At 43.3% G+C, this 24,836-nt stretch overlaps 1 protein-coding gene across 15 annotated transcripts in view; it reads right to left on the bottom strand.

The window, feature by feature from the left end:
- Nucleotides 1-24,836, bottom strand: part of LOC146004042 (nucleolysin TIAR-like) — a 1,204,848-nt gene that overhangs the window by 220,272 nt on the left and 959,740 nt on the right. For all 15 annotated transcript variants that reach the window (XM_083142629.1, XM_083142628.1, XM_083142630.1 and 12 more), the window contains one exon: nucleotides 6,359-6,446. In XM_083142629.1, the coding sequence (XP_082998755.1) occupies nucleotides 6,359-6,446 (88 nt within the window). The remainder of the gene's footprint in view (nucleotides 1-6,358; nucleotides 6,447-24,836) is intronic.

Raw genomic sequence — 24,836 nt, 5'->3', positions numbered from 1 at the left:
GTAAAGCATTGTTAACGTGACGAATGGCGATTCGCCTCCGGTGATAAATTACTGGTCCATTGTTATCGGAATGAAACAATCGACGATTTGCCCTCAGGCTTTACAAAGACAGCTTTTGAATTCGAGTAAGACAGTTCACCTGACATCGCCATTTAAAAAATATATAGTATATACAGCAGTGTACAACTGCTATAGGTAAAAATGTCATAATCGGGAAATGGATTTCTTCAAATTTACAGGAGAAAGTACTTACGGAATTGAGTTTCTGTGTAATTTCACGAAAGTTGTGGAAGTGTTTTCTCGCATTTTTCAATGTATTTGGCAGCTAAATCATGTATTTTTCTATAATAATGTCCGTCCGATGCGAAAGCTGTTGCTTGCATTTCCATCCATGTACTTGAACCGGATGTTGCGACCATCTGATGACGTAATCCCCGGCACGTGTTCCCAAACGCAGTTTTTTTCACTATATTGCACAACCTAAAGCAACCTAACCTAACCTTACCGTGATGGTGCGTGGGGCTATCGTGAATGGTTTCTGGGGCTATTCGTGGATGGTCATACTATCCCGAATGGTTTTTGGGACTATGCGGGAATTTTTCTGTTCAGAAGGTTGAAACACTGCATTGCCGTTTGAAACACAACGCTCGTCAAGACTTGCCCGCCATTTTGCGTGTTCAGGAAGCGAGAAAAGAACGAACAATAATTACTCGATATGTCGACAATAGATACTAATTTCGTTATATAAAAAAAGCGAAATTCCTTGTTAAACAATGTTTTGCAATGCATAATAGGTAAGTACGAATGTAAAAGTAGAGAAGGAACGACCTGCCTGGTTATTGGAAGGGTGAAAGTTTCCTTCAAAACTCACGCAGATGTTCACCAGGTCAGTATAACATGTACGAAATGCCTCGGTGCGGCTGCAACTGTCTAAAACATATTTGTAACTCTTCCGTGACGGTACCCTATATGAAACCTCGATGCGAGTAAGCTATCTTGCGTTGCTCCTCCCACTCAAGAGCTGTTATTCTTCCGCGCAGGCGCAAGAGGCCACTGCGCAACTTTCTGCGCCGCACGAAGTTGACACACACTGTAGGCTCGCTGCACAGCTTGGCGATAAAACCTGAGTAAGAGCAAGCGTTTATAAGAGAGCAGGCTCAATCTGTGACTTTGCACCGTTTTACTCAAATAACTTTTCTCACAAGCTTCCTTACTTAAAACTTTTGAAACAGACTAAACGCTAAATGCATGAATTAAATGGTAATTATTTAATTCTTGCGACGGCAGAGTATGTTCTGTTGTCGACCTCCGTGGCGGAATGGTTAGCACAGTGTCCCGGTTTCGAACACCGACCTGCGCATGGGTGTTCCTTGTTAGTGACACTTCATCAATTTCATCACATAATCACTCGTGCACATCTTCGCGATTAGCCAAAAACGGAAGAAATGAGAAGTAAAATAAACCAAATCAAGAAATGTTATGGATTTTTCTTAAAATCCGGACATTCTAGGGGTACCTGCATGCAAAAGGTCAACGGAAATCTCCTTGAAAAGGAAGTGGAATCTTGCATCTGCGTTCCCCTTCAACGCACATCCACACGAAGGCCACAACCAGGACGTCGCAACAGAAATCAGCAGGGACAGAGAGCACACGATCATAAGAGAGGAGGGATTCTCCACAACCGGAAAACAAAGGCGCCGGGGAATTCCCGACAACCCTCGTGCAAAAGAGGAGTAGGAGGGAAGAGCAAGCAAACATCACCGAGAAGGTGATGAACACTTGGTCGGTGGTAATCCTGACGCGGTTGTCAGTATCTGCACTCGGATTAGCTCAACAAATGTTGACACTGCAGGCCTGGAGGCTGGATTACCAGAGGACGCCCCTTCCAGCCTACTTCTCACGGAGACAACTCACTACCAGTGTCTGCCTCCGATAATCGCCGGCATACATCTTCAACCGCAGTGTCGTGTTCCACCTCCAACCCCTTAACTGCTTCAGCCAGGAGCCCCCTCCACGCTGAGGCTCCGTAGCGCCATCTATGCCGATTGATATGGAACGTTGATGGGCTCTCATTCATATGGTATCTATACGGCAAAGGCTTTAATGGCCCTCAATCTTTCATCTTGGAAACAAGCAGTGCTACAGCTGAGAGGAGGAACTTGAAAATTGGATTTCCAGCAATTTGAAAATCATCTCTTTCCCAGTCACCAAAAAGTGTCACGGCAACATTGGTGCATTGGTAATAGTAGGCAATTTGTCCATTACTAATTTCATTCAACTTGTGTTGTCTCAAAATGTGGAATTCTGATGATGTGAAGTTGTTCATGCCTCTGCTTATTGATGTTCATATTTCAATTCATAATCATCCATTGTGTTAAAGAGACTAAATGAAAATGGTTATGGACAATGCGCCCATACTTTTTTATGTCATTAGGTGACCATTACTGATCGAAATGTGTGGGCAAGGAGTTTCAGAAATTAAAATGCCCCCAGCAAGAAATATACCAAAAATAAGAGCGGAGGAAAGAGGAACTGAAGAGTATTGGAAAGCAGTATAAAGGAAGATGAAACAGATGATAATTCCATCTATACATTCACGTATCCAGTAGTTTCATCTCACTTAGTAAGACTACAGGGTTTGTATACAGAAATTTCTCAATGTTCTTTAAAGGATTTTTTTCCAAAACTGCCTGGAAAAAAACAGACAAGTTTTCGCCTATTTACAGTTCTTGAAAAATCTGGAGTTCGGAATGTACAGTACTTCAGAACTGAACGAATTATAACATTGAACTGTGACAGAAGAGGATGCTTCAATGATGCTGTAAGATCTTGAACATTGGCAAGTGACGTTTGCATAGCACGAAAAACGGAGAGTAACTATTCCACGACTACAAGAACAATCGTGAAAGAAGGTTTTACAGACTTTTGCTCAGGAAATTCAACCAGAACCCAATGGCAAATCTTGAACGCAACGGAACTGCACTCAGTGGACATTCAAGACTGTAAAAACTGAAGGAAGAAAGTTAGTCGAGTACGGGAAACTTGCTGTGTGAGTGAAGCTGCACGATTGAAATTCTTTCTCAGGAAGATTTCAGCAGAACCATCGCATGCATACGCCCCTAGACAGTCCGGAGTTGAGGAAAAATCCAGAACAGACCCTACTCTGCCGTCAGGAGAATGAAATATTTACTACATTCCATTCATGAACATTCTGTATTTAGTATTTCAAAACTACACATGAGCTTATGTGAAAAGTAATTTCAGCTGTTTTACGAAAAGGTGCAAAAGTCAGAGAGCCTACAGTGCGGGTAGGCTTCGTACGGCCTCTTGCGCCTGCGCGGAAGAATAACAGGCGATGAGTGGGAGGAGTAACGTAAGGTAGCTGACTCGCATCGAGGTTTTGTGTAGGGTTTGGCCACAGGTGTGGTGGAAGTAAGTTTTAGACAGTTGTAACATGAACAAAACAGACACGGCCACTGTCTTTCCTACTTTTTTATTGTACGACAAATGCATTGCCATGGTTGATTGGTTTATTTTTACTTGGATTCTCTGCAGCTTTTGGCTAATCGCGAAGATGAGGATGAATGAAGATATGATGAAATTGATGAAGGGACATGTGGCTGACCCAAATATATTCATTTATTCAATTTATTATTTATTGGTTAATTTCGTGTTTAATATGCATGATATAATTGTGTTTTTATCAATTTCTATATTGTTATATTTCGCGAAAATGATTTAATATGACGTAGAACTAATTATGATCATATTATTGATAATGTAAATATACGCTGTATACGTTTCTATATATATTTTGAGCATAGCAACGGAACAGAAACAAAAGAATGTAGATCAATAAGTGACCAATACATGGAAATTTTAAATAGTGACGTAAGAGATTTCTTTGAATTTATCACACTGTAACCAGATTTGGATAAAGGGAAATACTAGGATGTTTCGTTGAAGTTTAAGTAAAAAGGCTTGCTTCAGACACTTACAAAAAAGACTCATGCTGGGATTCGAAGCCGAGATCATTGGCGTCGTACCGCGCTGTGCTAACCACTCCGCCACGGAGGTTGGCTGTAATACCGTCTTTTTTTTTTTGTTGACCCAAAAATATAATTTTAGTTCGACGTGCAAAGTCAGAGAAGGCATGGAAAAAAAGGCCCAAGTATCAAGGTGAAACACCACAGTGAAAGAGACGCCAGGGCATGCCGAGAAGGAAAAGGCAACCAGTGGGAAGCAACACACGCCGGGAACCAACGGACGAAGACTACTACGTGTACGAGAGCGAACCGTGGTAATGAAAATAAAGGGTACTTGCCTGAGAATCTGACGCGGGGGCAGGGAGAGTTACTGCCTGCGTTCGAGCACAGTCTCGACAGCAACCAGCTGGCTTGCGGGCCGTCTAATTACAGGGGAAGGGAGGGGCGAGAAAGAGAGCGGGCGAGTTGGCAAGCAACGCCGCCTCCACCTGTCGAGTTCAGAGGGCTAGAAAGCAGGGGGAGGGTGCTAATTGCACTTGCAGAATTACGCCGTTGTTAATTAAATTCGGAAGCAACATGTATGTGGAGTTCATGATCATATATAATAACTGACACGCATTTTAAAAAAAAAAAAGAACTGAACGTACGAGTAATAACAGTTCGCACCACGTTACCATGAACATGACCAATTGTTTACATCTCATTAGCAAAGAGATATATTCCATAAGGGCGGGGAAATATGGTAATAGGGTTAGGCCAATCGCTCACGTCACAGTAGGTGATTCGATATGAGTCATTCGCACGTGCCGGCTATGTAGTTTCAGCGCATAATTATCTATATGATTTTTACATGTCACTGTGTATTGGTAACATAGAGTAAACTACATTTAAACATGGAGATGAAGACTACGTTCACTAAAGGTTCAGTTTCACTTTACGATCCATATTTGATGACCCCCAACCAAAAATAAATTACGGTTATAAGTGTATTACTGGACATCGAATTTATATACAGGGTTATTAAAAAAGAATGGTACAAAAGTAAAGTTAATTTATTTTAAAGTGAAAAGAGATACAAAAGCAATTCTGGTGGGAAAGAAGAAATGAAGGTTGGAAATTTACCTGGGCAATTACAAATGTTGGATATGAGCACCCTGGGTAACACGGCAGATGTCAAAACGATATTCCATTTCTTCCCAGACGCGTTCCAACATATCCTCGGTTATCAGCTCCACTGCATGAGAGATGCGCTGCTTTAAATTATCCAGGTCCTTTGGTAATGGAGGAACGTACACAGTGTGTTTTCTTGAATTTCGCACGAAAGTGTCTCTGAACTGTAACAACTGCCACTGTTCGTGCAAATTCCATTACGCAATATGCTTGCTCTACCTTCGTTGTTGCCATATTAGCTATCAACAACAAGTAGCGCCTCTAGCGGATTTTACGTCAACTACAACCACAGGCTATAAATTTACAACCTTCCTTCCTTCTTTCCCACCAGAATTGCTTTGTATCTCTTTTCACTTAAAAATAAATTAACTTTACTTTTGTACCATTCTTTTTTTAATAACGCTGTATATTGCATGTTCTAGCGTTATTCGCTCGGGCGAAACGGCTCTCAATTCCGTACGCTATCTAGCGTCGTCCGTGGGAACTGTTCGGCGCTCGAACGAAAGCCTCTCCCTGCAGCATTCTACTGGCCATAGTGTAGAAGCTAATGTTGATGATTTGCATTCAACTTTTCTGGAGGTTATCCAAGAAGACTGCAAATTTAGAACCTTCATTCTGTCTGTCATTTGTTATCTCTTCTATGTTTATTATTCAGCCACATAATTCTCGTCTTCTCACTATACTCTGTCCCAAGAATCTATGGGGGAAGACTGCGCATAACGGTAGAGAAGGGGTGAAAGCGAGTAGGCGGAGCGAAGAAGTACTCACTGCTGCTGGTAGCTGTCGTCGCATTTTCCTCTTCATGCACTCGCCCCCCCTCTCACGCGCTCATTGGTCGAGCCTTCTCGAGTCACTACTTGTTTTCGTTCGCTAGCTCCAGAGATTGCCGGGACAGAATGTAGCTAAGTAGTAACTTCAGCACAGGATTACCAAACCTGGAGATTTAGCATCACAATCAATTTCGGGCTATAAGTACACATTCTTGTAAACGGCAACAAAAAAGCTACACATAGATCCTGAAATTTACCGAACTAGATACTGAATATCAGTCGTCACCTCTGCAACACACACAACGCCATGCAAGGAAGCGAGCATTTCAGCATCTCTTGCGGGTGACTGTACAAACACTAAAATGTAGAAAGGACTCTCCATACACGGTTACATAAAACACAAGTAAACAAAAGATGAAATAGTGTACTTACGAAATTTCTCCGAAAGGCGCAAAAGCTTCCCTAAGTGTCTGGGTTTCAATTTCCGGACTTAGGTCACCGACGAATATGTGATAATGTTCTGCAAGGGGAAAAAAAGGTAACGTTAGAATATATAGCAACAACACTACAAGCAAGTACAAACAAAATTGTTAAATCTGGTACAAACGGTACTTAAAAATAAACAATTTGTCTTGTAAATTTACTGTTCCCCAATCAACAAATGCGAAAACAGAATATTGTTCTTGCAATGCTATCAAATACACTCTGTTGTGGGTATGGAATAAAACTCACTTAACAGTGTTCTCGGCAGATGCTTAGCATATACCCCCGTTACGCCGACTTTCTACCTCTCTAGATTAATCAACCAATTAGCCAACGATTGACTCTTACTGTTCGATTGACTGATTTGCTCTATTTTACTTCGCTTTTTGTGCCACTTTTGGCTAATTTGCGAAGATGGGGACGAGTGATGAATGGACACTCACAAACATGCATGCGCAGGCCGGGATTCAAACCCGGGATCCCTGGCGTCATAGCGCGATGTGCTAACCACTCCTCCACGGGGGCCGGCTCTTACTGTTCGAATTAAATTGATCTTTCTTCAGTCCACTTTATGTACAGACAGGCTAATCGGGACTGGATCTACATTTTAAGGTGGGATCCGAATGTGTAATGTGCCTCCATCGAGTATCGAACCCGGGATCCCTAGATTACAAGGCGACGACGCTTAAAAATACTAATAAATGTTATGGCTTTAACTTTACATGTTAAGAAAAGGAACCACGATTATTCAACATTGTTAAAATGAAGTGATAAAGAACACCTTTAAATGGAATATTATGCAATAAGGAAACAAGTTGGGAGGAAAGAAATGTGTTCTTAAGGGTTTCCAATCCTTGTTTCTCGGAACTTTCCAGGTTCTTAAAAATTTTCACAAAATTCCCTGACTTCTGCAGGTTTTTCGGGATATCCAGGTCAGTAGAAACCCTGTAATATCAGTCACTATAAGGAATTGGACAAGCGGACAAGATCCCAAGCAATCTTAAAGCTCATATCAAAGATACAGCCCTCTACAATGAAGAGACAGATATTCAAACATTAAGTTCGATTGCCCTCCCCAGCGTATAACTAATAACAGAGATTACAGGAAATAGGAACAGCGTCCGTAGCAATTAAAGACACTTCTCAATATTCAACGATTTTTCCCCTCACAGTGACACAGTTTTCGAAATTCAAAAGCGGACAGGCTCCGAGTAATGCCGAAAAATCTCAGCGAAGTCATGGTAAAGAGGGGCAAGGGAGGGAGGTGACGAGGAGAACCCATTGTCCTAGTAATAACATCAGGGTCGGGGATTGTCCCAACAAATCACGACGGAACTCTCTGCAGCCCCGGAGTCGTCGCACCGAGGAATCCATTGTCTTCTTAACTTCCGGACCAAGTGTGGTAAACTTCCGGGGCCCCGGAGGAAGTATCAGGATGTCGCAGCGAGGCTGAATCGTCTCTTTAATATGTATACATATGCGACATCAACATGCAAACGGCCCCGTTTAAGCAGGGAAAGGAGAGACAAACAAAGGGAAAAAGAAAGAGAGCTGTCTTACTGCAATGGAAGGAGGGATTTGTCGGAGGAACTTCTGAGAATCGACGTTTCTCTCAGCTCCCATTCCAAAAAACACGATTCCTCTTTCCCCCTCCTTGTTGGGGGGGGTTGTCGAAAAGAGGATTGGGCTGAAGCCCCAATTGTTCGACTAATAAGAGAGGAAGAGAGAGAGAGAGAGAGAGAGAGAGAGAGAGAGAGAGAGGGTGAAAAATGGAAGTGCGGAGAGCGAAGAAGATCCGAGGCCAAAGAGGCAGGTAAAGACAATTCTTATTGCTCGCATAAAATTGAATCCGGAATTATTCTTAAGAGCGTCCAATTAGAAATGGTGGCGCGACTTCCGGTCGAAAGGAGATGCAGACATTTCCACATTTCTTCTTCTTCTCTCTCTCTCTCTCTCTCTCTCTCTCTCTCTCTCTCTCTCTCTCGCACCACTATGTCCACTCTTCTCGCACTCTTACTAACGACTGCCACATCCTGAATTAGAAGGGGGGAGGATGGACACTGTGCTTTAACATTTGTAGCACGACAATGAGGCAGAGAGTAACGGGCGGAAGAAAAGGGATGGCGAGTTCGAATCCCGGGCCCGTTTGATTCTTGGTTCTCTAGCCTATTCGAACCCGCCAACATAGCGTGTACACATGAGAGGAATATGAAAAACAAGGTATTAAATCTGATGAATAAATCACTTCTAACTTTCACATACATTGCCCTTACAAAATAAATTTTGATTCACTTGTTGTTTTGGGTCCACTTTATGCACAGTAAGGCTAATCGGGACTGGACCTACAGTTTAAAGTGAGATCCGAACCACAATGTTCCTCCACCCGAACCCGGGACCCCTTGATTACAAGCTGACGACGCTACCTTACAATAGAAATATACACACAACTGTTGACTTGAAGGGAACAAAAGTCGAGGAACATATCGTAACTCTTAATAATATAAATAATCCCTGCAATAGGTACAGAGCATTTAGACTTTGTCAAAATGCAGGAACTGTGTGAAAATATCAGTACGAGGGTCAAGTACTTAAATGTTACGAAAAAATATGACGTCCTCCCCCATCATGACTGTGAGAATGGGAGACGGACTGCTGATAAAGATTAAATGTAAAAATGTGAGGACAGATGAGCACCGCTGAAGTCAATTCCGGGAAACGAACCCACGACAGTCACTTTCGTAGCGCAGTGCGCTATCAAAAACCACGGAAGCAGTTGTGAGCACTGCGTATCATTCACGAGATTTATCTTTAAATTCTAAAACCAACAATTAGCTCACAAAAAACTCAATATATTCATGAAACATTAAATAATAATAATAAAAATCTTCTTGTGAATCTTCGTCTGAATAAGCCCCTGTTAGAGGATGGAAACGTTGATTTTAGTGTATATTTTGTATACAACAAATTTTGCCTTAGTCAGCATTTTAATGTGTTATTAACATGGAAACAAGGCTTAACAGTGTTACCATTGAATATATTCTTGTTCTTTTAATTAATCATTGAAGAGACGCCACCTAGCGTTTTAATTTCCACTGTACAGTTAAGGACACCTCTGGGTTGTAACAACCTCACTGACATTCAATGGAATCATTACAACTCACAAGTGTGCGTGACTGTACAATCGTTATACAAACACCAGTAATAAAGCCAGTACTTTTCAAGGTGTGATGGAGAATCAGATTCCTTACCATTACGTGAGGTACAGGTGGCAGAAAAGGTGGTTACTTGTCACAAAAAAAGGACACGTTTACTATACATCCTTGCACGTAAGCAACCCGAATTTCATTGAAATCTTCCGGGTTGCATAGCATCTTAGGATAAACCTGAACATTTGGAAATTATATGTTCCCAATGTTATAACTGCGAAAAACTTTGTAGCGACGTCCATCACTCCATCTCAAAGAATGCGAGGAGAAAATAGAGGCGCCTCTTTTCACTTGTTGTCGTGACATGCGACAGAAAAGTCCGTAGTGGAAAGTAAGACAAACAGGGGATGTGAGAGGGAGCGGCGACGCAGGTCGAAAGTGTGTTTGTGTTTCCCCGCCTCCTCCCTTTTCTTTCTCTTCTCCGGTTCCTCGATCTTTATTCACTTTGATCTATTGAAAGAAAGGGCGAAGTTTGGCAACAAACAAATGGGAATCGACCGGGCCGGGCTCGAACCATCTCATAGCCAGCCGTGACGCTAACGACGGAGACACCTCCCCCCACCCCCCTTCACCCACCCACTCGGAAAGTCGACTTCTCAACCTGCAGAAAAACAAGCTCGGGGAGAGGGAAGGAATTTTCACCCCGATGGCCTCCCAACTGACAGAGCCAGCTGTGAAATTCTTCACATTATGGGAAGCAAGAGGTAGAGTAGGATCATAACTAAATCTCTCTCTCTCTCTCTCTCTCTCTCTCTCACACACACACTAAGTTCTTTCATCGGAACAAAAATTCATCATAAAAACGATTGGTAAACCAGATCAAATATACAGGGCTGTCCTCAAAAAATGAGCACACAAAATTAATTTATTTAGTGCACCACGTACAAATCAAGACGAACCAGTATTATAAAACTGCTAATGTGCAATGTGAGCTTTAATAGTCACTATAGTCTCATGGTAACACTGTTAAGCCTTGTTTCCATGTTAATGAAACATTAAAATGATGACCAAGGCAACATTTATTGTATAAAAATATACATTAAACGTAAAGTTTCCACCCTCTAACAGGCTCTGCCGTTTTGCCTTCTTGTTTGAACCAATGTATTTTTCTGTGTATATAATTACTAAGTTCCAGATTAATTGTATCTTCTTGTTATTATCTGTAGGTATGTTCGTATTCAGAGTAGAGCTGTGTGGTTCTAGAAGTGAAAGGGTAAATTTCTCTCTCTCTCTCCCTCTCTAGATGAGAAGGGGAGGAAATAGAGCATAGGAGAAAGATATCTCTGTATCTCTCTCTAGAAGAAAGGGCGAGAAAAATATGAAGCGAGAGAGGAGAGGGGAAAACAGAGCTCTCTAGAAGCAAAGGGGGAAAGAGACCTCTCTAGAAGCAAAGGGGAAAGACTCTCTAGAAGCAAAGGGGGAAAGACTCTCTAGAAGCAAAGGGGGAAAGACTCTCTGGAAGCAAAGGGGGAAAGAGACCGCTCTAGAAGCAAAGAAGGAAATAGGTATCTCTAGAAGCAAAGGGGGAAAGAGACCGCTCTAGAAGCAAAGAAGGAAATAGGTATCTCTAGAAGCAAAGGGGGAAAGAGACCGCTCTAGAAGCAAAGGGGGAAAGAGACCTCTCTAGACGCAAAAAAAAATCTCTAGAAGCAAAGGGGGAAGATATCTGTCTAGAAGCAAAGGGGATAGAGACCTCTCCGGAAGCAAAGTGGGAAATAGGCCTCTCTAGAAGCACAGAAAAAGAGACATCTCTAGAAGTAAATGGCAAAAGAGACTGATCTATAAGCAAAGGTTGAAAGTGACCTCTTTAGAGGCAAAGGGGGAAATAGGTCCCTCTAGAAGTAAATGGGGAAACAGGCCTCTAGAAGTAAATGGGGAAAGAGGCCTCTAGAAGCAATGGGGGAAAGTGACCTCTGGAAGCAAAGAAGAAAAGATACCGCTCTAGAAGCGAAGGGGGAAATAGGCCTATGTAGAAGCAAAGAAAAACAGACATCTCTAGAAGCAAAGGGGGAAAGATACCTGTCTAGACGCAAAGAAAAAGAGATCTCTAGAATCAAAGAGGGAAGAAACCTCTCTAGAAGCAAATGGGATAGAGACCGCTCCAGAAGCAAAGGGGGAAATAGGCCTCTCTAGAAGCACAGAAAAAGAGACATCTCTAGAAGTAAAGGGGGAAAGAGACCTCCCTAGAAACAAAGGGAGAAAGAGACCTCCCTAGAAACAAAGGGAGAAAGAGACCTCTAGAAGGAAATGGAGAAAGAGCCTGCTCTAGAAGCAAAGGGGGAAAGATACCTCTCTTCAAGTAAATGGGGAAAGAGGCCTCTCGTAGCAAAGGGGAAAAAAAGAGTTTGCTCTCTAGAAGAAAACTTTCGTCAAATAGCCATTGCAATCTCTTTCTAAACAATTTGAATCATCAATTAATAAAAAAATCAATAAATATCATCTCAAACATTTGAATCGCCTTGCACCTCTCAAGAGCGGGCAGAACATCCTAGAGGCTACTCAACGTAGCAGCACAGGTATCCTTCCAATCAAACAGATTCCAAGGAACCGACCGAATCAACGGAAACGGATAGCAGGATTCCAAGAATAATCAATCTGCACCTGAGTGGATTAACTGGCGAGGCGCCAGCCCCCGTAACGGAATTATCGCAGGCAACGACGCCTTATTAATAGTTTATAATTGGTCCAATGATCGGAGGAACCGAAACAAGGGCCCGCGGGGGGAGAAGATCGATGGAGTCTGTGGCTGCTAGACGGTCCGTCGTCTTTCACGCAAACAATTTGGTTTGAGGTTAAAGATCGATCTTCCTGCGTCTTCCAGCACCGTGGCGCTCTTGACGTCTCCCCGCGGAAGACGCGTGCCTCGGATGTTCGGGAGGTATCTTGAGAGGAGACGATGCAGCGATTATCTTTCCTGTCTTTAGAACAGCATCTGGAATCTCTCGGATTCAAATGAAGATTTTTCTCACGCAACATCAAATCGACTTTGATGACAATTCATACACGTTTGGAGAAACGCACTCGTAAGAGATCCAAAAGCGTCCCCCTTCTGTTGAGGCATATATGCAAGAGGGAAGGTGGGATGGAGAGTTTTCCCATCTTCTCTCCTCCTCTTTCTTCATCCCTATCACCCTTGCGCTCTCTACTCTATTTGTTTCTCTGCATATCTTTCTTTCTCTTCCTTCTCTCGCTGGGCTCTTCTTCGTACTTCGGATTCTCTCTCTTCAATTATCTCCTATAATTTATTTGTCCATCTCCTCCTTTCTACTATGTTTCCGTCTCTACCTCTTGTATAGGTATAGTTTGTGCTTTTAAGCCGATTCTCAGCAACATACACAATATACACAACCATACATTTTTGAATCCTTGTCCCTAGGTTCAAATCTTGCAGTACCTGAAGTTCTGTGGATGCTAGTTTACGCAATAGACAGGCACTTCTTCAAATTATAACTTAACGCCCATTGCCTTTTATATATATAAGTTTATTCATATTATATTTACATAAGTTAATTCTTGGCCGTTATTCGCAAAATCTACATTTCGGTGTACCCTGTCCCACCCTTCCCGAAGAGAGTGTGTGTAGACTCGTGTAGCCACTGACTTCACGAGTAAAAAAAAAATGACCTTCAGTACCAAAAAAGGTGGCTGAAGGTATGTGTACATATGTACCCAGAGAGATGTACTATTGAATTAAATGTGAAAGAAAGATCAAGTGTGTGTATTATAAAAAATAAAAAAAGTTCAAGTCTCCGCCGATTCACAGTATCAAGAAAAATCTCCCTTTCGTCCCATAGAGAAAAGACACCTCTTTACCTCGCGGTATTACACCAAACATCTGAGAGCCACTGCTCCCCTGCCCTTCCTATTTATAGGCCCCGCTACTGACCTAACCCGTTACTGGAAACTTACCGCAGGTCGGCTGTCCAGCGACACATCTACCTACCCCAACGGCCAAGAACTCAAACGTACAGGAATACATAGACATGCACAATTTATAACATAAAAAAGGATCCAGTAATGATCGCATCATTACACTCTCTCCTTTCCTTTTCATTCACCATGTGCTTCTTGTTCCTTCTTCTATTCTGCAATCGCTTCTCTTTTGTTCCTCTCCACTCTTCTTTCCTTTTCTTTGTTGTTCCCTTTTCCATTCTATACCGTTTAGCCTATCCTCACTCTTCCTTCCTCTTCCTTCTCCTTCTCTTTCTTGTTCCCCTCTCCATTCTATATCAGGTTCTCTATCGCCCACTTCACTCCTTTTTCTCTCTCTATCACGTCCTTGCTCTTTTCATCCCATTTCCGTTTCTGTCCCGCTCACTCTGCACTCTTCTTTCTCCCTTTCCACTCTACTTCCGTTTTCTTCCTTCTCTCCCTTTCTCAATCTCTTCCTTGCTCTTTCTTCCACTCTACTCCCTCTGGGGGGAGGGGGAGAAACAAAGGAACGTTTATCACAGTGTAAGTTCACTTAAAAGTACAAATGGGCGAAACGAGATCACTTCTCCAGTTTCAAGTTGGGGGAAGCGGAAGGGTGTTGAAACATCGAAAGGTGCCCTTACCGGAAACCGAACTCGTGGAGCTTCCAGAAGGAAAGATCTCCATAGTTGGTAATTGCAATACTTGCACAAGACAGCAGCACGACCGATCAAAGAGAGTATTAAGTTTCTGCGCACCATTCTCCACACCAAACCGGGTTGTATATATTCAGAGAGCATATGCATCAGACCATGGGTGTAATAAGGAAGTCGTCACGGTGGCTAAACTTGCCGGATAAATCAAAGCTACCCAGAAGTGTGTCTGTAGAAGAAAACGCAGATAAGGATGGGAGAACAAGTTACTGGAAGGCAGGAAACAAAACACAATTCAGCAGGATGCTGCGAGGGCGCCACCTTATACTCACTAATAACATTCTCCGCATTTCACTATCTTCTCTTGGAGAGAGCGACTTGTTCTCCTTTTTCCGGGGCCGTATCGGCCGGTCGCTCCGGCAAGAAGACATTCAAGACTTGCCGCAACCAGTCCGGAATAGCTTCAACTTACTGGAGCCGGAGCGGAACCGTCCAACGTGACGGGAAAGCGCGAGCAGGGGAACGAAGCCGAACCCTGCCTCCAAACGACGCTCCTTTTAGCTGAGCCATTCGCGGGGCCGCCTATGTACGAAACAAGTTAACAAGAATCTGCCGTTTATTCAGTTTGAGAGGATTCCGCCCCGCGGTCGTTGCCTGGGGGGAAATTACTGTGCGTTCGCCCCATTCCGGGTTCTTATTCGATACGAATGTCCGCCCGGTTACACGCTAAATTGCGGCGCCCTTTGTTCCCAGGAGGGGAAAATGCCCATCGCAAATGCGCCAGTAAAGATTTTTTGTAGCCTCCCTCCGCTTCCTTAGGGAAGATTTTCTCTAAAGGAACAGTGGGAAACCGAAAAACTACGGTTTGCAGAGCCAGCGGTGACGGTAGAACAAGTTGTATGCAATAGTCCCAACACTTTTAAGATTTCCACGTGGACTGATTTCGATTTATTTCATTTCCCTTTTTGCAACTTCTGGCTAATCGCAAGATGAGGATGAGAGATGATATGATGAAATTGAAAAAGGGACACTCACAAAGAACCCCCTAATAGCCAGGCCAGGAATCGAACCCGAGACCATTAGCGTCGTAGCGTTCTGTACCAACCAACCTCCGAAATCCGGACTCTCCGTTTTTACTATGCGGATTCCGGATTTGGCCATCCCCAGTTCAGACGTGATCCGCGTGGCGTACGAAATAAGCTTTGGTGATTTTGATTCAGTTAGACTTTCTTACGTCGCGTTTCTGCCACTTTTGGCTAATCGCGACGATAAGGACGAGATGCGCCATGGAGGTAGTCGAACAAAAATCTATATTGACAGTCAAAACGTTTCAAAGTTCTTGAGGAAATGACAAAAATAGCTTCCTTAAAAACATGAGAAAAAACTACCAACAGCAAATATTTTTGCCCCATGTTAGGTTCTGCAGGGTTCGTAGACAAATGGCCACAGGCAAGCAGAGTGTATTTAAGAGGACGCGAGTGAATGAAGGAAAACGGAGGGGTCTTTGGGAGAGCCTTGATACGTGGGAAAGGACCATCTGCCGCGCTGACATGCAGCCTTCATCATACAATTTCACCTCCGCTTTTCATCGCGGTGCGGGTGAATGATGGGATTATAACTGGCGTGTGTGTGTTGTTTCCTCCGGTGTGAATCTTCCGAAAGGATTCGCGCCTTCAACACTGTCCACTCTTTCACACGACGCGGCGTGGGTGGGCGTTCGTTTCCAGCTTATATCGCCGGCGTCACTTTCGCGAGTCCATCCACTTTGTACGCGCGGGAAACACTTTTCGCCTCTTTGTAAACTTCGAAGGCTGGCGGGGGATGATTCAATGTCGTCTGCGGCTTCAAAGGGAGCCGACGAGACTCGGCATCAATAAGAACAAATGACCGACATTTTGCAAGTGTCCGATTACCTTTTGTCCTCGCACCGGAGGCAATTTCCACGTGGTTCTTGCGAAACAAGCACAAGGATTCGCTGAGTTATCGACCCTCATTTGTCACCACCGACGGCAGGAAACCTATTTGCTGCAAGAGGTGAAGGGGATTTCTGTGGTTCATTGCTTGCAGATATCATTAATTGAGTTGAGTTGGTGTTTTAAGTCCACTTTATGCACAGTAAGGCAAATCGAGACTGGACCTACAGTTTAAAGTGGGATCCGAACCACTAGGCGCCTCCACCGGGTATCGACCCCATGATTACAAAGCGACGACGCTACCACTGCACCATCGGGGGCACCGGATATCATTAGTATAGGCTTGCCAACTTTACAAAATAAAATTCCTGGAGATTTCTTTACAGCCTTCGATCACTTAATATTAAAATGCTCTGATTGATTGATTTTGATATTATGGTCACTTAGCACGCTTTCATTGATTGATTTTGATATTATGGGCACTTAGCACGCTTTGATTGATTGATTTTTATATTATGGGCACTTAGCACGCTTTGATTGATTGATTTTGATATTATGGATACTTAGCACGCTTTCATTGATTGATTTTGATATTATGGGCACTTAGCAGGCTCTGATTGATTGATTTTGATATTATGGGCACATAGCACGCTCTGATTGATTTTGATATTATGGGCACATAGCACGCTCTGATTGATTTTTGATACTATTGACACTTAGCACGCTCTGATTGATTGATTTTAATATTATGGGCACTTAGTATGCTCTGATTGATTGATTTTGATACTATGGGCACTTAGCACGCTCTGATTGATTGATTTTGATATTATAGGAACGTAGCACGCTCTGATTGATTTTGATACTATTGACACTTAGCACGCTGATTGATTGATTTTAATATTATGGGCACTTAGCACGCTCTGATTGATTGACTTAGATATTATGGGAATTTGGCACATAGGCTATATTTGCCCGTCACACAATACGGGGAAATGTCCCCTAACTTAAAAAGAAAATACAAAATGAAAGACCTAAAACAAGAAAATAAAATGTCTGTAAAAACCTCCCTTATTAGGTATTAAGGGTTGGCGACGACACTTGAGTTTCCTTTCCTTGTTTGGTGTCCATGTAAACATATGTCGGATCTCTTGCAACTATTATTGGGTGTATAATTAACGTGGAGAAATATAAATACTGGTAATGTTTAATGACTCTGGAACACAAACTAGATTTCAACAACGTGCTGGAGTGTAACGGGGGTGACAGGTACTCCAGTGTCAACCTCTGTTCCACGTAATGCACCCTGGATTATATTCTTGCAAACTAAGGAGGCTCTGGCGTCTGGAGAGCCAGTGGAATCCTCTGTGAAATTCGCACATTGTCCTGTTTGTGTTCATCATTCATCCTCACCGAGCTAAGTAAAATCAAGCAACTGAATATCAATCAACAGGGGCGTGAGGGATGACCTTCTCAAAAGGCATCCCCCAATTGTCAACCTCACTTGTAACTGGAATGTTGCAAGCCAACGAGACGAGGCTATGGCATCTGGACTTAAGGCAGGTATAATCATAATGTTATTGACTTGGCGTTTTAAGTCCATTTTATGCACAGTAAGGCTAATCGGGAATGGGCCAACAGTTTAAGGTGGGATCCGAACCACTGTGCCAAGTGCCTCCACCGGGTATCGAACTCGGGACCCCTTCATTACAAGGCAAGGACGCGACGGGTATAATCATATGCAGGGCTTTGTGCTGTCCTGTATTTTGTTCTTATATGTACTGAGTGCCCTTTTACAGCCTCAGCCATTTCATTGGGTAGGAGATCCTCAGAGACAGGTGTTGATTTTAGCACCGCCAAGGGGCTGGGTCCCGCTATAATGCGACGTGTGTAAAATAGCCTAAGTGTTGACGCGGTCAGAATTTTGATTTCATTCATTCAACATCAAACAACAACATACTGAAACAGCACGCTCTCTTACGAGCAGAGATCCACACGGAAGAACCAAGCAGATATAATTCGGCATTTCACAGTCCTCTCTATATTTAGCACAAGAAGGTAATCCTGCTTGCAGAGAGAAGGACTATAACAACATATAAATTGAATTGGTTTCAGCCACGGTCTTGTGTTAACACGTTATTACAACAGGATCGATTCGGAACAACCGTACGGTTTTGGCTCGGGAGTTTTCGCCCCCCCTTCCCCCCTGAAAAAAAGTAGTCCCGGTTAGAATGGGGAAATTCGCCCGAGGGGAGGCAAAACGGCTTCCGGTGGTTGTTTTGCAACCACCGAAACACAACAGAAAGCACAGCATTAGCGTGGTTCCGAGAATTTTGTTGCTTTCCAGCCTTTGTGTGCAACGGTTGAGCTGGGCACACGCTAATTTTCCAACCAGCACACTTTACTCCACCGGAATGAGGCGGGTAATTCCAAAATGAAGCCAGCAATTAACAAGGAACCCTGCGGGTTGATGCGAAAGGGAAATCAACGTACTCGGGAGATGAAATAAGGATCTGCAGTTCTTTTGAAGGATGTAAAAGACTTGAGCTACTCCGCAGTGGGTAGGGAGTCTGGCTGGCACGCTGGGGTTACGGGTGCAGGGCAGGAAGAACAGTTTGTGTCTAACCAGACGCGAGGACGTTAAACTGTTACTCTCCCAACAACCTTTCTCCGTGGCGAGCTGTGCGCTGGATAGTCGCAGGAAGAGGAGAAAACTTAGCATCATGTTTTGTGAGTATTGTTGTACTTGTTCTCTTGGGAATACCATGCTTGTGATGGCGTAGAAAAACACATGAACGGTAAGAGGACACATTGAAGATTTTATTCGAAGGCGGAAATGTCCAAACTTCATTTGAATAGCCGTAACTTGAAGTTGTTGCATTTTTCTTCTCCATAAGGATACATGGGATTCTGAAAATTCTTATTCAACATATTTTTCAAACATCGTATCGATTGATGCACTAAAGTGTGTCTTATGGCATCTTCAAAGAATCAGATTCACATTTGATGCATTTGGGTGCATTTTTGTGTCGTGAAAGAAACACCAAAGTGCATCATTTGATGCGTTTTGATGCACCTGGATTCGTTTTGATGCAACAGAATACATCTTTTTTGATGATGCACTTAAACGTTTCGTCTGAGCTAATAAACTCTGTAGATCAGACCAAACGTTTAATTGCATCATCCGAAAAGATGCAGGAAGGTGCATCAAGAAACATCAACTGATGCATTGAAGTGCATCTCGACTGAAAGAAATCCTCACTTGAATCAAACGATGCACTTTGGTGTTTCTTTCACGACGTACAAAAATGCACCCAAATGCATCAAAGGTGAATCAGATTCTTTGAAGAAGCCATAAAACACGCTTTAGTGCATCAATCGATATGATGCATTTAGTTTTCTGAGTGTAGTTTAAAAATCAACTTTAATAAAACGTGGGTAGAAATTCATACTCTCTCTTATACACCGGATTCTTTATTACTACCAGTACCCAATCCGACGATATTGAATAAATGCACAACTGGTGTTAATTGTCACTCTCTCTCTTCATTCCCGTTGTGTCCCTGCACAAGCACATGACGAAACAGACTTAAGTAAACGTATCCAAATTTCCACGGTACGAACCCATAACCCCTGGTTTCCCAGTCAACTACAGGTAAAGTGCGACTTGAGTCCGTATTATTACAAGGCTCATCAAGATTGCCTGACTGGTTTAGTTAATTTTACTTCGCTTTTATGCCACTTTTGGCTATTCGCGAAGATGATGACTGATGATCAATGAAAAGACAATCACAAAGATATATGGACGACACAACACAATCCCTACAGTCGATTATTCTGGTTGCAGATACAGGCGCCAGAGCCTCGTTAGTCTGCAAAATGCAGTACAGAGTGTACTACGTGCAAATGGTTGACCTCTCGGTGTCTCTAGAAACGGCCACCCTTACACCTCCAGGTTAACCAAGAGTCAAAGTTCAGTTTATGCACAGACAGGCTGATCGGAACTGGGCTTATGGTTTAAAGTAGGATTCGGACCACTCAGTGTGTGTCTCAACCGGTGATCGAAGCCGGGATCCATTTATTACCAGCGTTGCCACTATCCATCAAGAGAGGTTACACCTTTAAAGCTGCATCATAATCATTAGTCCACTATAGTTCGGTGCAGTTTTCTGACACTAGGTGTGTAGTCACGGACACTTCTGGGTTACAACAATTCCATTAACTTTCAATGGAATCGTTACAACCCAGAAGTGTCCATGACTGTACATCGCAATGTCAGGTTGGTGCAACGACGAACTGATCTTCGACCAAGTAGACTTGATGTGATTAAGTTACTCTCCTTTACTTCGCTTTCGTGCCACTTTTGGCTAATTTGCGAAGATGGGGATGAGTGATGATATGATGAATGGACAGGCCAGGATTCGAACCCGGGAACCCTGGCGTCGTAGCGCGATGTGCTAACCACTCCGCCACGGGGGCCGGCGACCAAATAGAAGCTGCACGCAAATAATGGCGGTATTCAAGTTCAGAAGATTGAAAAAAATGCCTGTGTACGGCTTCCATCGTTCATTTGATAGTTTAGCACATGCACGTGACCATATACCATTATGTACATCGCCTCAGAACGTAGTGCAGACACCAAATCAACGAAGTAGACGACTCGGTGTTACACTTAGTAAACCAACTAGGCATGTAAGTGCAACGTACTACGCTCTGTCCAGGGAATATTTGGAGGAAGCGAAATAAAACAAGTGTCTGTGGAAGTAGTGACTGGAGAGGGCTCGACCAATGAAGACGTTAGAGGGTCCTTGGTCCGCTTTCTCCCCTTCTCTTCGTCACGCGCAGCCTTGCTCTACAGATTCCGCGGACAGAGTGTAGATGGGTCTATTGAAATCAAAACCTTCCTTCGCCGGGAATCGAAACCGGACGCAGGTAGCAATGCGAGGGAGTGAGGTTGACTTTTCCAGCAATTTCACTCCGATAAATCTACGTACATCCTGCAGAGGAAGCAATGTCCCCAATGATTTTACCACTCGAGCGATTAAGCTCTACTTACACGCACGAGGATTCCTCGATTATCCCGAGCAACTTTCCACGGTCACTTAATTAACTCGGGCCTCAGCCGAACGGAGAATTCCTTTGAACCCAGGTTGATGTCTTTGTTGCAAAGGCGGAGGAGCTCGCTATCTGGTCAAGAGAGAGCGGACACGTTTCCGGCCAGCGACGAGCGGACCTGAATTTGTTACGAAGGTCTACTCCGAAAGGGGGGAGGGAGGAGCAGAAGAAGAAGAAAGAAGAAGAAGAGAGGGGAATGACAGAAAAAAAGAAGTTAGTCTTTGGAGGAACGACTCTCCCGGAAAAGAAATGGAGATTTCCCCTCTTCTTTTCTTTTATCTTCCATCTTATAAGGGGAGTTCCTTCGTCGCTGCCAAAACCGGGCGTCTATGCTCTGGACGCATTGGCAACGTCCCTGAGTGACGGTGTCAGTAATGATCGACATTATCAGCCGAGTAATGTACGATGTTTTTCCATCGGGGAAATCGATTCTGCTAGATGCACTTTGTGAGGATTGCTCTAGTTGCAGTGAGTGCATCGCTGGTTGCAAGCACGGATTAGCCCTCGGCTGTCCATCCCCCTTCACAACCCTACACAGAACCCTCCACGGTGTTTACCGTCCGTCTGTGGAACAAAATCTACCTCGAAATCCGGAATACGTCCTCAATATCTGCTCTCTGTGGTGAATTTCTTCCGGGTGTGCGTGAAAAGGGACTAGTACAGTAAACGGCAAAGATAATGGTAGGGAATTGTCCACCGCTACTTCATTAGCCTACTTTTTTATTCTACATCCTGCATTGTTTTAAGGAATGAAACTATGTTGGTTCGAAGCATGCACTGTTCTCTGCTTATTGAAGTCACCATTTCAATTCATTGTCATCATATTGTGTAATTCCGTCCGAATAAAAATGGTGGTGGGCAATTCGCCTACTGTTTCTTTCGCCGTTGGGTGTCCATGGAGAAACTTCTCTCCACGCTTCAAACTTCACAAATGAACAACCAATATAATACAAGGGTCGTTGAAGTTTTCGGTGTTAACCCTCCCCTTTCACTGCTACACTACAGCCAAGTTACTGAAACCTGCAACAAATAAACTTGGTTAGATTTCAAACATTTTGGCACCACTTTCACATCCCTACATTGCATATAGCGGATATGAATAAAGTTTGAAATCAGAGACAGACTCCTGGGACACCCGTTATAATACATAACGTTTTAGAATTTGGAATATCGCAGCGAGTTTTAGAAACGAGAAGAGTTAAAAAAAGCTAGGGCGTCTGACTACCATGCGAGCCACCCCGGTTCGATCCCCGGCGGGGGAGAACCGGGATATTTACCACCTGTTCGTCAAACTATGTACATGGAGGAAACTCCAGGGGGGGTTAAAGACGGCCAGGGGCGTGGTGGTGATCACATGACACCCACCTTCGGCCGCAAGAAGTGTGGGGTCCTAACTCCACACGCCTTTATGGCGTGGTGCAAAGCACAGGGGAGCACTTTTTGAGTTAAAAAATCAAAAGTCTTTGACGAGATAAGACTACACATCCAGCGGCATATCTCCTTTAAAAATCTTAAAGGTTTCTAGTTAGAGAGAACCAATATTAGGCGAGTTATTCGCCAGGGCATTACACAGTTTAGGAAAACCAATAGGTTACGTGTTTCCTGACAACAAACTACTTTCCCGTTCATCTCGTGAGCGACTCCTCGAGTGGTGAAAAAAACGGAACCGGACACAGCGGAAAGGTAGCCTTGGAGAACCAGTCATTAATCTTGGCTAGCTCCTGTCCACCGAAAGCATGAATGGCAGCGCATGAGTTCAGCGACACGTGAGAAATCGGAGACAAAGGCTCCAGTTTTCGGCGCTAAACGCAACAAACCACTGGAAAAACGGCGTTCCTTCCTTTGTTTGTTTGCTAGCGAAGAGCAGATGCTCATCGCAATCCTGGATCTGAAAGGAGAAGCCTGGCTGCTCTCGTCGGGCACCGGCTACAAGATCAGCCCAAATGCACCTGGTAAGGAAAATACATTTCAATGGCAAGCGTAGAAATTCCGTGACGAGTTCTGAAGAATATTAAAGGAATAGAAAGAATACATGATACTGTGGATGTCAACCTTATCAAGGGATTCCCCAGTTGTAGACATTAGATGAGCACTTTATTTGATTTGTGTTTCTAGCGTCGCTTCTCTACCACGTTTGGCTGATCGCGACGAAGAGGATGGGTGAGGATAGGATGAAATTGATGAAGGGACATTCGCAAAGACCACCCATGTCCAGGCGGGGATTCGAACCCGGAACCCCTGGAGTCGTAGTCGCTGTGATAACCACTCCGCCACATAGGTTCGGCGGATGAGCACTTGAAAATATAGTGATGGAACTTTCGGCACAATACAGGGTGAGCATAAAGTCTTTCCCTGATTATGAATATTTATATCTCAACTTCCACGGTAGATAGGCAAATAAAACCTATGGCAATAAGTAGTGTAATACATCAAGTTATTTTTTCATTTTCCTGTTTTGTCTGATTCTTATTCATTGAGCCTAACATTACGTCAACAGTTTACCTGGACATGTTGAAACTTTACGTTGCGCCCGAGTTACAGGAATTTCAACCATGGGTAGTGTTTCAACAAGATGGCGCACCGCCACACTGGGAGTTAACTGTTCGCCAGTTCTTGCATGACACCTTTCCAGACAGATGGATCGGTAGAGATGGTCCCATATCATGACCACCGCGTTCGCCGGACATAACCCCTCTTGACTTTTGTTTGCTTACGTTAAGGACACAGTGTTTAGTTCACCAGTTCCTGATATGCAAAATCTTCGACACGAATACGGGATGCTGTAGAGACGGTGACGTAAGAGATGTTGGCAAAGACACGGAGAGAAATTGAGTATCGCCTTGACGTTCTAAGGGCAACAAAGGGAGCACATGTCGAAGTGTACTGATAACAAAACATTATCTGTTAAGCTACCATTTCCAACAAACCGCATATCTGTATCTAGTTCTTAAGCAATAGAAGTTTGTAATCAGGAAAAGACTTTATGCTCACCCTGTATAATTGCAGCTCAATAATACCATAAAATTTCTATGGGTTAGTTCCCTACCATGAAAATACAGACAAAAATTTTGGAAAAAGAAAAATAGTGAAGAGCGTGTAATATATGGAAAATCAGTTTCTTGTCAGCAGACTTCAAATATGTTGACCAATTTCACTCAAGAAAGGGAGGTACAGTACAAAGTCTGCGGGAAAAAGAATTTCATCAGTGGTTGACTGCCTTTTCTTTGGAAGTTCTCTTGTTGACTTCTAACCACATTTAAAACCTTGAGTTCTGCTTTTTTTTCTTACCTTTTGCCTGTCCGGATTAAGCAAAGTCCGGCTTATCGGGGTCCGAATTAACGAGGTTTTACTGTATTATGGTGATTATAATATGTGTGTTTGTAACTACATAATTAGTTTTTAATATATTATTAGCAGCAGAATAATTAGTACAGACTAAAGAAGATGTGAGACAAAGGATGATTGTTACTATTTAGGTGTGGTAACAGAACAAAGGAGATAAAGAAAGGGTAAAAAACGAATGGAGGAAAAAGATATAGTGGTGAAAAAAATAGGCCATAGGCCAGATATATACAGGGTGTCCACATTAAACCTCCCTGATTTCAAATTACAATTGTGAGAAAACTATTCG

Source organism: Lepisma saccharinum, chromosome 21 (assembly GCF_977018435.1).
Source record: "Lepisma saccharinum chromosome 21, izLepSacc3.1, whole genome shotgun sequence".
In the NCBI taxonomy this organism is placed as follows: Eukaryota; Metazoa; Arthropoda; class Insecta; order Zygentoma; family Lepismatidae; genus Lepisma; species Lepisma saccharinum.
Note: the sequence above shows the minus strand (reverse complement) of the source record. Positions and strands in the feature narration are given on the sequence as shown.